This window comes from Panicum hallii, chromosome 7 (genome assembly GCF_002211085.1).
Source record: "Panicum hallii strain FIL2 chromosome 7, PHallii_v3.1, whole genome shotgun sequence".
NCBI lineage: Eukaryota > Viridiplantae > Streptophyta > Magnoliopsida > Poales > Poaceae > Panicum > Panicum hallii.
Genome location: NC_038048.1, coordinates 2,239,368 through 2,254,791, shown reverse-complemented (window position 1 = coordinate 2,254,791; position 15,424 = coordinate 2,239,368). Strand labels below are relative to the sequence as shown.

Here is a 15,424-nt window from a genome sequence, read left to right as displayed (position 1 = left end):
TTAATTACCAAAATCCAAATTAGGGACCTAGATGCTTTCAGCCACTCGCGTGTACACTCGAGGGTGGTCTAGGCGTCTTTGCTGGCTCTCTTCCTGTCAATGCGGGAGCGTAAGTCGCACGACCTGGTGGTGCGCGATCGGCCTGGAGTGGGCTGCTACGATGGCGGCCGGGAGTCCTCACAGGAGGGACCTCTGGTGATGGTGCGGGAGCCCTGAGCCCCTGGCCCTGGGCACGCCTTCCCGATGAGACTGGCTAGCTCATCGAGCCACTTCCCTTTGCGCGTTCCGGGCTGTGCTCTCACCAAGGGGTGGCGCAGGAGCGCGCAGGCCGCCATCAGTGCCTCCCCAGGGTGGACGCCGCCGAGGCCGAGGTGCTCTCATGTCTGGGACACCCCTCGACCCGGAACTGGGCGAGCCTGACATTGGCGGAGGCGGTGCCTCCGGAGGCGGACTTGGGAGTGTCAAAGTCAGGGCAGCCGTGATGGTTGACACCTACCGGCAGCCGCCTGCTGCGAGGGGATGTGGTTCCACCCCCCCCCCCCCCCCGGCGAGCTTGGCGGCACATTGGACGGCCCCCTTCGGGGGGCACGATCACCATTGCTATCACTGTCGGAACGGTCAGAATGGTTCACCATGGTTTATCTTGGAGGTCCTTCGCTGGGGACAGAGATCCTACATGCCAACACCCCCTACCTGGTGCGCCAGCTATCGGTTGGTGAGTACCGCAAGCAGGAATTCATGGGAACCCCCATTTAGATATTCGGCTAGGGGTGTAACACGCAGTAGGATTCTGACCGTATAACGATCAGGAGACAAATGGGTTTATACAAGTTTGGACTGCTGTGAGCGTAACACCCTACGTCCTGTGTGGAGCTGGTAGTTTTATTCAGTTTGGTCTCAGTTCCGATCGATTGGATCCCCCCCTTTACACATTGCCCATCCATTCTATTTATAGCCTCCCCTCGGGCCCCAAGAAGAGGCTTACCGCCTTAAGTGTGAATGTGGCGCCTGATGAGGGGCGCCAGCTTGCAAGTGGCGCCCGCCCGCCAAGCAGGGTCCTGCGCTGTGGGCCAAGGTTGTCGCCACCTGGGGTCCTCCCCGAGGGACCTCGGGATGCTCCAAGGTCTCTCCCAGGCTCTGTGCGTCGCCTGGGATCTTTCATGTGCGTTGCTCGGGGCCACAGGCACTCCTCTCCATGTCTATCTGATGTGATGGGAGGTGCGAGTGGCGGGGGCCACCCCACCGCCTCTCGTCAGACGACGCGACATGACCCGGGAGGGAAGACTCCCTTCGTCCCGGTTGCCACGCCCCCTGAGAGCACGCATCTCCTGCAATCATGTTATTTTTACGGGGAAGGCGCGCCGTCCACGGGCCTCGCCTGGCTCTATCAGGGCGGCGCGCAGTGAATGCACCGTCAGGCGATCCCTTCCCCATGAAGGAACCGCCCCTTTCATGGGGAGGCGCTTGGTCTCCGACGGTCTCGGACCCTCTAGAAGGCGCCTCAGTTCGGCCCATTACTACTAATGGGCCGGGAGGGCCTTTTAGCCCATTTGACTTTGATTTGTCCATGGCTAGGGGGACTCCCGTTCCCGTGGTGCTGACAAACACTCCTCACATGGATATGCAAGGACCAATAACTAGAGCTCGTGCAAGTCGCTTAAATCAAGAGGTGAGTTCGTTCCTATATACATTTAGTAATTATAAGAATGTTATGCTACTTAATGATGTTATTGTACTTAGGAATATTGGAAAGGACCAGGAACTATTTGGAGGAAGAATTGGAGGAGGAAAAGATCAGACTAGGCGTCCAAGTCAAGCCGGAGGCCCACACCATCCCGAGTTCAAGTCTGCCTCGAAATCCAGGAGCAGCATGAACTAAAACTGGCATCCAGGTTGCATAAGGAATTCAAATTCGACGTTCTAAATGTACCAAAAGCTAAGAAGATAAGCTTTCCAATGCCACCGGTCCCACTTTATTATCAGGTCTGAGTCATCAGGAATCATCGAAACAAGTGGATATCCAGAATCTGTCAGGTGCTGCGCCGCCATCTTTTGGTCCGTTGGGCCGTGTATCATGTTAGAGCTCATTAAGGGTGCGTCCAGAGGACTTGCACGCCCCTAAACTCTTTATATTCAGTCACCTAAGTTAGGGTTCAGGGTTTTTCTTATATTAATTCTGTCTTGAACAGTTCGCCATCATTGGTTTATGAGACCCAAACTTTGTGAGCTTAATCATTCATCTGCAATCTTTTATTGCGTTTTTTCTGGTTCTTGCTTGTGTTCTTCGATTCACAGGCAAGAATTAGCCTTCGTGGCGAGGTCAACCGGGCAACGCATGGTTGATAACCAAGAGACGACGTGGTGCTTTGATTGCAAGCTCTGATCTTGTTAATTAGAAGTCGGATCGCTTATGTCGGGTTGTCGACAAATCAATGGCTATCCTCCTAACAGAAGATCGGGCATACTCGCATACCCATCCAATTAGGCCTCCGCAAATTAGCCTTCATTTATCCAATTAGTTTTATAATTAACCTATATTTAATACTTCTAATGAGTGTCCAAACATCCCCTTTCAGTTCATCCTTTTTGCTATTGTAAAATGTCCCAAATTTTCCGAACCGACCAGCACTGAATCAACTCTGTCCTCTAACAAAATGCCCCCATACAAAAACATAAGACGAGACAAAAAAAACTAAGAGGACAAAGTTATATACAGAAACAATGCAATTCTGCTATAGCTTATAGAGAATAATTTAAAGCATGGCATGGAACATATTTGAAAAATGTCACGAGAATAATTTAAAGTTATCGCTAGAAGCAATAATAGGTCAGAAAATTCAAAACATATCAATGAAATATTTAGAAAAACTAGAAGAAAAATTAGATAATCAAAACAGTGCAACTATATTACGAAGGACAACTTAAAGAATACTATTAGACATACCCAGGATTGTCGTGATAATATTTCAAAGTTATTAGATGACGATTTCATCATTATACAAGAGCAATGCAATAGTAGGATAGAAACAATTCAAAACGTATCCATGGAATATTAATTTTTTAATATCAAAAAAATATCAAAAATTGAAACTATTGAACAAAACCATTGTACTACAAAGAATTATTTAAATATATAATAAAATATTAAAAATAGGAAAAATATATTATATATAACAGTGGTGGGTACCAAACACAATTAAAAATTGTACCACGAAAGTATCGGCAGAAATATAAAACAAAACAAAGAAGGTTTGGAAAGTGAAAGATAAAAAATAGGATTACAATTTCATTAGAAACCATGAATTAAGCAGGTTTGAAAAGTGAAAATCAGAATAGGATATTACTTTCAATAAAAATCATGAATTAAGGAAAAGTGTATGAAGAAAAGAATACTCCAAAGAAAAGAATAAATAAGGTGGACCAAAATATACAACCAAAACAACTTACATGTATCTGCACCAATAAGCCTTTGGGCTGAACATATATTCTCCATGGACCGAAAATGTTTAATCCTAAGAAGAGAAACTAGCTAAGCCATGGAACGTTGACTCCTGAAATTTGGTGGCCTTTGGGCCGAAATAGACTAAGCCCGTGAAACTATTGACACGGGGAGGTTGCATACCTACAAAAATCCTCACAAGTTAAATATAACATGGCAGCATGCTGACAACACACCATCTCTCCGTGCAACCGAGCACCAGATTTTCACGCCAGCACGAAGCGATGAAGCATAAACATTAGACCCTTCTGATATGTTACTGGTGCTAATGAGATTACATTTCTATTTCTTTTTTCCTACACGAATCCTAGCTTACAAGTTAAACATAACACGGTAGCAAGCTGAGCATGGGGTTTATAACCAAACCCATGCTTGACCCAAAAGCTACCTACACGCCGTACCACTGGATTTTTTAGAAGGCGGATTAATACAACTAGAAAAGCCACCCTACATCATATATATACTTCAAGATAAAAGGTTGGATCAGTGGATCAGCACAGCATCTAGGCTTCAAGGGTGCCTCAGCTGCCGAACCAGGGCTACTGGCAGTCTAGTCTCAGGAGCCCGATGCTGGTTTGTTCTGGATGCCGCAGCAGACATTCGAGAAGCGATTATCGCACTCCGCTCCAACATAAGCTTCTTCCGCATTTTCTCTGTCAATTCTCTTGACCGCAGGACCAGATTTTCAACTTCAGCAAGAAATGACATTTTAGTTTCCATCTTCTGAAACTGCATGAGATAGTATGTTAGTGAGGCAACACACACAACGTTTCAGAAACAAAGAGCATGTAGAATTATTTTCTAACTTCCTTAGCCTAACTGAAAAAATGCGATATTGGAGTCTGAAAACTTTCTTGGTAACATAAACAGCATAGAATCATTGGCACATTAATTACCTGCTTTTCGATCACAAGTTCAGCTAGTCGCCGAATATGACCTTCCTCCTGCTCCACGAGGAACTTAGCCTTCACTGCAGCTGCTGAAATCGCAGTAACTGCAGCTCGCTGCAGCCTTATTACGGGATCAGCAGCAGCAGCAGCAATGTTTTTGTTGCTGTTAGGTTCTGTGATCATACATGAGCCAAATTGTTAGGTTCTGTGATCATACATGAGCCAAATTTATTCCTAGGTCACAGAAACAATTTTTGAAAATTGTACCCCCAATAAAGGATTAGAATACTAAGCTGCATTTACAGGTCACTTTCCATATAACTTAATAACTGAAATACAAATAACTCCCTATGCTACATAATATAGGGCTTCGCATGCAACATGGGAGTTAAAATCTGCAAGTGTTAATAGATGATCACTCTCGGTTATGCAACTTTGATATGGCAATTTTTTCACACACACACACACAAGAACCATTACATCTGCAATTGAAATAAGTTGCTTTCACATGACAATAAGTTGTAGTCACTAGTAATCCATCACAAATGTCATCAATAGTCAAAGTTTATTTTGTGAAGACTGTCTATAGGACCGGGCTGCCTATTAATGAAACAGAGGGAGTAAATAAGCACAAGCTACAATAAATAAAATAAAAAACTGGGGGCAAACTTAATCTTATTATTTCTTAAGCGTGTGCGAGTCTGTTTATGAGTTTGTGTGTGTGGGTTGGTTTTGTTTCTGTTGGGGCTATTCTACCCCTTTCATCTTCTTAATATAAATATATGCGGCTCTCCCGCATGTTCAAGACCCAGGAAATCTGATGACTGGTCAATAGCCCCAGTTGCAGGAGTTCAGAACCCTGGGACTGAGGCACATTCCTCAATGGTGTGCAATGAAAATAATAATGTATAAGGTCCAATGAAGTACCTTCAGTGTTGCCACTTCCAGTTTGGTTGGACTCGTGTTGTTGGATGCTAGATGAGGCCATAGGTGCATGTTCAATCTCCTTTGGCTCTACCTTCCCTTGTGAAGGTGAGTCATCATCTGGTAATTCCTTAGAACTTGATTTGTCCGCTTCTAACCGTTCACGGTTGGTTGTGGCATTTGTACTTGCTGCACTGGCTTCTTGGGAAGTTATGGAACTAGGTTCATTTGTATTATTTGAAGTAGCAGAACAAGGAATGGTATTACACCCATCTCTCATCTTATCGGATGCAACACTAGTCCCCACCTTAGCAGTTTGATTATCAGAATCCTTTGTGCTGTTGGATTTGACCTCCGCTTTGGGACCTTCAACAAATGACTCCTCTGTGTTGGATAATTCCAGATGTTCCTGTGAGGCATCCTCCTTTTCCAGAGCTAAAGCACTTTCTTCCCTTTTACTGCTATCTTTATCAGTATCATTAACATTTTGAGTACCATCAGCGCCTCCTTGGTACTCACCGCATGTGCAAGGGCTACAAGTTCCAATTTTTATCAGTAAAATTTGGCAATTGCAGGTCTACACTAAACAAGAGTCCTAGGATAAGCTACGCTACCTGTAATTGGAAGTCAGATCTTTGAGGTTATTCGGTGGATCCGGAAGAATAAAACAGTGCCCAGTTGCCAATTGAAGAGCAGGAGATATTGCTGATATAGCTCTCAAGGAACTACAACATAAAGTAACAGCATCATCACGTTCCACAAGAGAAGCCAAAAATCCAGCCTGCAGGTTATTTATCCAAACATCAAAGAGCACTCTTGTTATGTAAGTAATAAAAAATTAATAAATTCAGAAGCATCTACTCACTAGTGCCATCACAGGATTTCCTGCTTCAGCAAATGAACCCAAGTCATCTTTACCCAGAAAGTGGCCAACAGCTTCAAAAGTAGATCTCAGGACATCAGTAACAAAGTTGGATGCATGCTCCCCAGATACATCAGCATCAGCAGATTTTTTCTTATTTGCAGGATCCATCAATGAAGATTTGTTTGATTCATCAACTATGGAAGATGGAACAAGATCATTATCACCTAAATTCATGGTATTCTCTTTAGCAGAAACACTTTGGTCAGCTAATTTTGTTCCTGTTTCTGAAGAATTAGCATTTGCTTTCTTGTAAGTTTTTTCATCGGTGCTCTCTTTTCCTTTTGCATTGTCACCTACATCCATTTCCTCAGGTACACCCAAAGTGCCAGTTTCTGCTGAATCCTGTTCTGTGATCTTCTGAGGTGTTTCATTGAAATCTTCACCATCTAGAAAGGAATTGAAAATTGGCATTTGGAGGAAGTATAGCATGCACTGTTCTTTTGTTTTTGTAGCAACATGCTCAGCAATCTCATCCCATTCTTTTCCTTGAAAAATTTGCAAAGCTTCCAAAAGAAGCAATGTCTCCTGGTCAGTCCAGTTAGAACCACCAGAGCCTGGAACCTCTGCGTATTCCATAAGGATGAAATCAGCTTTTGACATGCCTTCATCAAACTTTCCTTCATTGTAGCACTCAGAACACAAATCGAAGTCTACCTGGAAAGGATTAAGATGAGGTTAATCAGCATTAGACCCCAAAACGAATAACAGATATATCAGAGTTCAGGAATGATAATTAAGTAATATTTTGTGCCAGGGTAAAGGCGCCACACTAAGATGGTGATACCACTTAGCATGGCCAGAGTTACCTAAAATATGCACGGATTGAAACAAATAGGTGAATATACTGTACCATAATAATTGGAATGGTCACACTATGAGGTTAAGCTGCTTCATGCAAAGATAAAGGTCACCCTTTTTGGGTACAAGTGTGCAGCACTCATAATGCACAAGACAGTATGATTCCCAGTTGCATAGAATTAGTGTGAGACTATGAAGACATCATTTCTTAACCAAAACAATAAGTTGTTGAACCAATTGGGAGAAGTTACACAGCTGGAGCTTTGCATAAGCATAACTGCTTAATAAAGCATAATCAAATTTGACAAGAAGGTGCCACAGAGGCTAAAAGGTAAGTTCTATAGGACGGCGATTCGCCCAGCGATGCTATACGGTGCTGAATGTTAGCCTACAAAAAGGCGACATGTCCAGCAACTGAGTGTAGCAGAGATGCGTATGCTGCGTTGGTTCTGCGGGCATACAAGAAAGGATAGAATCCGGAACGAAGAGATTCGAGATAGGGTCGGGGTGGCACCTATCGATGAGAAGTTGATTCAACATCGGTTGAGATGGTTTGGAATGTACAACGGAGGCCTCCCGAGGCGCCGGTGCGTAGTGGAGTTTTAAAGCGGGGCGATAATGTAAAGAGAGGTAGAGGTAGACCTAGACTAACTTGGGACGAGACGGTTAAGAGAGACCTTAAGGAGTGGAATATCGCTAAGGAATTAGCTATGGATAGGAGCGCTTGGAGATTAGCAATTAATGTACCTGAACCGTGACCTTTGTTACTTTTTGTTTAACCCCTAACTCTTCCTTTGGCTTGTGTACTTTTTGTGTTTCTTATTCTTGTTTTCTGTGGGTTTCATCTCTAGCCTACCCCAACTTGCTTGGGACAAAAGGCTAAGTTGTTGTTGTTGTTGTTGTAAAGCATAATCAAATTTGAATAAGCCAATTATATATGCCACATAAATGATCGAAAAAGGCACCAGGCATTAGGCAGGCAATGGAGTGAAACCTAGCACTTAATCACCAATTAGGCGTACCAGGTGGCCATTAGGTACAGTGTTGTGAGTGTGAAAGCAGGGCCCAGGGACAGCCCAGCCCTCCCTCGCGTGCAACACAGGAGATAGGATTAGGCCTTATCCAAGCTAGTTAGATAAGAATTTTGTCAGTTTGTTAGATCTATTGTTAGGATTTAGAAATTGTGCAGGTTTGCAGGCCTAGCTCTATAAAGGCAGGCACATGGTGCTGTGTTAAGGGGAATCAATATAGCAAGAAGAATTAGTCCAAGTGTGTTTACCCCTAATGATCCTAGGATCATAGCACAATGGGTGGGAGGGTAGTGTGTAGTGACTAGAAGCCACCTAGCAAGCTAGATGGTTGATTTTTGAAAGAGGGTAAAGGATCTGGGGGGCATCTTGCGACTTGGCTGAGCTCCTCGCTTGACAGGTGAGGGTCCACCATGGCAACAACACCTAACGTCCCAAAATGCAGGATGTTAATGATCCTGGCATGTTGGGAGGTGTTGAATAAACAGGATGTGAGCATTTTCAAACGTAAGGAAAATGCCATCAATCCCACTCCTTGCAAGGATCAAGGAAGAAGGAAGAACTTGGGCCCTACCAGAGAAAGGTAACTTGCATGTGTATTGCAGTGAGCGTAGGCTTTTGTCTGGCCATGGACATTTTTTGTTTTCACGCCTGTCTTAGCATGACTTATCCATATAATTGGCAGCTCTCCTGCCGGTTCATTGAAAAAAAAAAAGTAAAGTAAGCATATAGATACAGTGGGATACAAGGAAACAAAAACCATCCCAGTTCTGGACCTCATTAAGTTGCTCCAGTGCATGGAGCGGTTCGTAGTGGAAAGTGTGCTAGGTTGTTTGTGCATCCTTATTTTCCTCAAATAGTACAAATTGCAAATGCAGATTATACGTCAAGGTCTGCCGGGCAACCAGACATATCGGCCCAAAGAACAGCACAGCAGGAACAGCAGATAAATCGTTTTTTTTGTTTAGATTGATTTGTTAGTTGGATTCTATCAATTAGCTAAAAATGTATCTAGTAGTTGGTTAGTTAAATATTTTTCGAAAAACACAAACTGGACCGACTTAGGAGGAACAATGTGGCATTTGTAATTTGTAAATAAGAAGAAATTGACACCCAAATTCGTCTCAAAAGCTCAATATTTTTATAGTTAGGGACTCAAGAATATAGACATGAGGAGGTCATCATATATGAGGAAACAAGAAAAAGTATGTATCCCATCACTGCACATATATCCCATTCGACCCTATCTACTGAGCTATGTTTCTCCCTATTGCCCTGCACCCTCATATATATAGTTCTCCTGTCTCCAAAGCTCATAACAATGTACAACTAACATTTCAGTACTCAACAAAATGAATTCTGAAACATTTTAGATAAAACGATAAACAGAACAGCACATAGTGATGCAAGTCCTTCTGTTGGAGTAGTGAAACTGACCTGAGTCCTACAATGATAGCGCTTTCTCGAACAATCAACTGAGCAGGAGTTGCAATGATACTCAACAGAAGACTCAGCTGCAGTTATTGCATCTTCAGCTAGTTTAGGCTGAGAAAGGAAGCTAGTAAACTGAACTGGGGATATGATTTCAGCTTTCTTCGAAACAGGTACCAGATATGAATGAACTGTTTCAAACTGAAATAGCTTCTCAATCAGAGAAATTTCCTCTGTTGTATCAGCACTACTTTTGCTCTCAACTAGCTTGCAGTCCTGCACAGCTGGTGGACAAGGATGGAAATTAACCAAGCCCCAGTGAGCCAAGAACTCCAAGATTTCCAGACGAGCATCCATCTCCCCAATTGACAACTCAGACAAATCTTTGCACTCCAGATGCACTTCAGGATTAAAATGAAATTTTCTCATGATTAAATTTCTAATTCCCAAGTATATCTCGGGTGTCCTTCTCTCAGATTTCCCATCAAAAAATGTAGCCAACATTTGCTTCTCAATGGGGTGAATTTCCTTCCATGAAAACCATCCTTAGAAAATAGCAACAAGTAAAGAAGACAAACAATAATACAGAAATACAGTACAGTATGCATGTGCAATTTTATGTAGCCCCAGCATGCAAGTGCATCAGCAGCATTTTAAAGCTAAAAATTATGCATTAGCTCCCAAAAGTTTCAGACACCATATAATGATCATAGTTCAACATTGATGGCAAGCTCAAAGCCTCCAATTGGATCATACACTGCAAGTAACAATACTGCTCAATTCACATGGCACCAACAGAACAGCTTCTGCTTTAAATTATGACAATAACTATTCCCATGAACTTGGCATGCCTATTGGTTGTTCCAGGTTTATAAAATGGAAAGAAGGTCATAGGAAATGGTGGGTGAGGAAGAACTTGCATTGACATTGTACTTCTATTGTGGAATTGTGGATAGCATCCAGAATAGATATGGACCATGCAATATATATGTAGGCCCAACTGCAAGTGTTTGAAGATGAAAAGTAAAACTTAATAGAGGCAAATCCCAGCTTAACAGATAGTGTTATCATTTTGCTACCATTACTGGCCCCAAAAAGGCAAAAAAGAAAAACAAATAAATAAATCTTTTAGCTGACACAGATGAGCACTCTTTCAGGAGAATTGTTGCACATCAAGCAGAATGAGGAAGCAAAGTCTTTCCAGTGCTCCATCCATGTAGTCATGATCACTGCAGGAAAGAAGCAGACTTTCTTTCCTCAATGTACATAACATAGCAACAGAACATGAATTACACCCGTATGCAGTTTGTTAAGTCTAAAATATATTTCTGGCTAAAACACATGTTTCCCAAGGATAGAACTAATTAGGCAAACTTGATTGCAACTAATACATGTTACTGAAAATTTAAAAGCTATAATGCCTAATCATGTCTGGTAGTAAGAGTAACTGAATTCTAGTACATAAGAGCTGTGGGCGCTAGCTAGGCTACTGCCTAATATGCCAGTAATAGGGCTAGCACCGATTTATGCTACTATAATAAATGTTTCATTAGGGGAAAACTGCAAAAGATGTCATGCTTTCATTCCTTTGCTTGTGACGATTAGTTCATCAAGTTGGGAAGGTAACTTGGGCAAGTCATTCGATACAATAAGTCTAACTGCAAGCTATAATGGAAAAGGATGTTAAATCATCCTGTTGTTGTGAGCCGCCCTAAAGACCTGTAAGGAGTTGGCATGAGGAGGTTTGGTGCACATGCAGAAAGTTAATGCTTAACTACAAATTGACAACAATGGGTAAGAAAGACAGGAAATTTTTCTACGTATTATAATGTCCAAAGGTATTTGGAAACGTTGTCATGAAGAGGTAATGAGGTTTCATATTATCATATTTTCTAGGAAATCTATTATACGATATTTTTGTTTGAAACATATCTGACGGTGAATTGAATGCACCATTGATAGGGATCGATTGCTTAACAATTCCCATTGACCTTTCCTAGGAGCACCAGGCAGGCAACAAAAAGATAAAAAAGAGAAGCAAAACAGCATAATTGTTGCAAAGTGATGCAGCAAATAAATTAGGCTAAAAATGACATTATGCAATTAATTCCTAATAAAGAATTTGAACATGACATTGATTGGCACTACACAAACAGCCTAAGGAAGTGCCAGTATTCACAGAACAGGTCTCAAAAGTTAAATATGAACTACAAGGCATGTCTTGTGGTGTTTATGTCAATATTGTAATTTGCGTACACTGGCTGTATGATGCAACACATTAATGTACTGGCAGTGCTGCACATATGCAATATCATGTAAAATCATTTATTTCGTATTGAATTACAGAAGATCAGTTTATACTAATTAAAATTCTGGAAATAGAGCATAAGCGAGCATTCAGAGAAAGGAGTGAATAAAATAATCTAATAATATGCCTGTTGATTATTGCATCTATACACAAACTGGATTGAGAATGTAGCTTCCTAGCAGTTGAACCGCAACTTAACATACAAGACAACCACCCCCCCCCCCCCCCCGCCCCCTTTTTTTTCCTCTCTTCCTCCTCGTCTCAGAGGAAAAGGAGGAAATTAAATGTATCACATTGACTACTGTCTGGTAGGCGAGCCTTACTGGCAAAGGTGAGGACAATGTATTTTAAAGAGCACTGAGCCAAATTGGTATTGCAACTGATGCATGTTAAAATTTAAAAACTAGAACTGGCTAATCATGGGTCAAGGCTCAGATTTGGAGCAACTGTATTCTTGTATATAAGAACTGTAATAGCCTGCTAGTTCATGTAATCTAAAAGGAGCAGTAGACAATCAATAAGAAGATCAAAGATACAGAGGAAAAAAAGAGACACAAGCATTGCAAAGTAATAAGCAATAGTTTTAATAGGCTAAGACTATGAAGTTAATTTCAAATAAACGATTTAATATGACATTGCATTGGGGCAAAAGTAAAGGTATTTTTGTAAGATAGCCTGTGGAAGTGGCAATATCCGGAAAAACAGCTCTCAAAAGATATGTATGACCTGCAAGATGTCTTGCAGTTCATAATTATCTTTTGGTAGCTGTTTTCATGAATATGATGATTTCCATAGGCTAGCTGTATCATGCACAACATGAATGTACTGATGGCACTGGGCCTATGCAATGTCATGTGAAAATCATTTATTTGGTATTAAAATGCAGAAGATCAATTTTAGCCCAATTTAAACTGTTGGAGAAAAAAGGGCATAAGTGAGCATTTGGAGAAATATCAGCATAGTAACAAATTGAGATATATTCATATGCTTGTTGATTATCGCATCCATACCCAAACTGGCCCAAGAATGTAGCTGCTAGTAGTTCAACCCATACTAGACGCCAGATCGAAATGTGCCTCCTTGCAAGCATTTAAACAAACATGCGACCTTCGTGGGGTGAAAAACCCTAACTCAAATTGACTACCAGCAGACCAAATTGACGAAACAGAGAAAGAATGGCATTCCATTTCAATGTACTGTTCGCATGCGCCGGGGGGGGGGGGGGGCTTACCGGCGAAGGTGGGGACGACGTGGACGCCGGGGCCGCGGGACAGGACGGCCTTGATCTCCTGCTCAAGCGACGGCCTTTGCGGCGGCGGCGGCGGCGGCGCCTGCGCCTCCTCCGGCTGCTGCTCGCGCGGCGGATTCACGGAGCGGCGCGGCGCTTTCTTCCGAGCGGACTTGCGCCGCGACTTGCTGGCGGCCGGGCGGCTGCGCGGTGCAGGCGGCGGCGGGAGGGGCGGCGGGTCGACGGGGGTGCGCTCCCGGGCCTGGCGCTTCGGCGGCGGGGACGCGGAGAGTGCCGCGGATGCAGCCCTCTCCTTGCGCTTGGTCGCCGCCCCGCGGCGGCGCGGCGTGGCGGCCGGCGGCGGCGAGGGTTTGGGCTCCATGCCGATGCGAGGAAGCTGGAGTGACGAGTGAGACTGGAGTAGTAGTGGAGTAATGAGCCGTTGGAGGGGGACTTTTGGGGGTAAGCGTGCTTGGGTTCCTTTAGCGGGCCTTGCGTTTCTCTGAATTGTGGGGCCTGTGGTACAGTGTACCCCAGATTGAAAGACCACAGGAACCATGATTTTATTTTATTTTATTTTATTTTGAAAAAAGGGCCATGATTTACATTTTTTTAAAAACACACATGAATTGAGCAGTTTACTGTGGGGATTTAGAAAGGGAGTATGGTCGTTCCCGAACTATAACCAAACAAGAGTCATCTTCGTTGATAAGAAAAAGGATTACAATCATGAGACATCTGATGTCTTTTGTATTTCTTCAATTGAGATTAAGAGAACGAATTCTCTTGTGGGTAGAATTAGTCAACAATCAAGTAACCACATGATAGCGTAAAGCGGCAATACATCTTAAAAAAAATATGGCTCAGTAACTATAAAATCGGGACCTCTACAACTTGAGTCAAGACATATACTAGCTCATTCCTCGTTGATGTTAGGGTGAGGATGTTACAATTCTGGTGCGCGCATAGATAGAATAGGAGCAAGATTATTAGTTCATAGAACAACTATGAGTATTGTAAGCGGATTTGGATTATAAACGTGTGGATTTTCATCATAATTTGGTGCTGCCGCGCAATGACAATAGGGAATCAATGGAGGAAAAAAAGACGTGTGTGTGAGATAGAGAGAGGATGGGGGCTCCATGAAACCCATGTCTACATCGTGGAAAGTAGAATCAAACCATGCCACCTCCTTTGCCTCAACAGTTCATGCCACAACTAGAGTTGCTCTCATGGAGTAGCACCCCATGATCTATATAAGGCCATGTTTGGATGAATGGGAAAGAGAAAGAAAAAGTGCAAAACTTTTGCTCTTTTGCACTTTTTTTGCACTTTTGGATCCAAACACCCCAAAGTGCAAAAGGGCAAATGCTACCGTAATTTTGCTAATTATGGATTAATTAGGCTTAATAGATTCGTCTCGTCATTTAGTCCTCATCTATGTAATTATTTTTTAATTAAACTATATTTAATACTTCTAATTAGCGTCCAAACATTTGATGTGACAGGAGCAAAAATTTTACCATTTGCCCTTTTACCATTTGGGGGTGGATCCAAACATAGCCTAAATCCTTTCAACAATACTAACTAAAGAACTAAACAATAGTATTAACTTTAATTTGCAATGTGGTACATGCATATAGAGTATTCGGAGTCTAGAATTAATCTTTGGCATGGATCCTAGGTTCTTATTAACTACAGTTCGACTTCTATATTTTCAAGTTCTCTGACCATCCAACTATAGTGCCGAATACTGGAAGTGGACTTTTTTGAACGAACAATACAAAAGGTGGATTGGATTTTTTAATTTATTAGTAATTTTTTTTGCTCAATACAAAGAAGTAGATGATGGTAGGATGATATTAGCAACTTTCACTATAAAAAAAGGTGGTGATAAGTACCTTAGCCACGGTTCTAGAACCGGTACTACGAGACCGAAACTAAAAGGTATGGTTCTAGAACCGGTGGCTAAGGCTCTCTTTAGTACTGGGTGAAGGTTTCACCTGGTACAAAAATATTTTTGGTCAAAAAAATATATTAAACCCAAGAAGAGGTCCACACGTCACAAGTCACGCAATTTTTTCACGCGAAATATGCGCGCGGTGGCCGGAATTCGAACCCGCAACCTCTTGTCTCACGCATACCTCCCTTACCATCTCACCTACATAGCAATTATGATTGAATGGAAGATATCTTACTATCTCACCTACATAGCAATTGTGATTAAATGGGAGATATTTTCCTTTTGAAGTAACCTATGGAAAACCCTTTAGTACCGAGTGGTTACAGCACTCGGTACCAAGGCTAAACATCAGTACCGGGTGGTTTTACCATCCGGTACTAATATGGGTGAAACCTTTAGTACCGGATGGTAACACCACCCGGTATTAATA

The 15,424-nt window shown here is 42.5% G+C and overlaps 1 protein-coding gene across 2 annotated transcripts; it reads right to left on the bottom strand.

Annotated features, from left to right (window-relative positions):
• Positions 1-3,718: 3,718 nt before the first annotated feature.
• LOC112901170 (SWI/SNF complex subunit SWI3D-like) lies at positions 3,719-13,466 on the bottom strand. Of its 2 annotated transcripts, none has more exons than XM_025970018.1 (7): positions 13,035-13,466; positions 9,502-10,040; positions 6,179-6,892; positions 5,928-6,094; positions 5,317-5,846; positions 4,396-4,562; positions 3,719-4,228 (listed from the first exon to the last, which is right to left on the bottom strand). In XM_025970018.1, exons 1-7 carry the CDS (start codon positions 13,411-13,413, stop codon positions 4,010-4,012), a joined length of 2,715 nt encoding a protein of 904 aa, XP_025825803.1. In that variant the 5' UTR covers positions 13,414-13,466; the 3' UTR covers positions 3,719-4,009. The 2 variants fall into 2 exon arrangements, with proteins under 2 accessions (XP_025825803.1, XP_025825804.1); XM_025970019.1 differs by having other exon boundaries at positions 9,502-10,724; positions 13,035-13,140.
• Between the last annotated feature and the right edge of the window lie 1,958 nt (positions 13,467-15,424).

Excerpts from the sequence above, each read along its gene's own strand:
- LOC112901170 (XM_025970018.1), bottom strand. The coding sequence starts at position 13,413 with ATGGAGCCCAAACCCTCGCCGCCGCCGGCCGCCACGCCGCGCCGCCGC. Across the intron at positions 10,041-13,034 it reads CGTCGTCCCCACCTTCGCCG|GATGGTTTTCATGGAAGGAA; the intron begins GTAAGCCCCCCC and ends CTATTTTCTAAG. Across the intron at positions 4,229-4,395 it reads AACTTGTGATCGAAAAGCAG|TTTCAGAAGATGGAAACTAA; the intron begins GTAATTAATGTG and ends TATCTCATGCAG.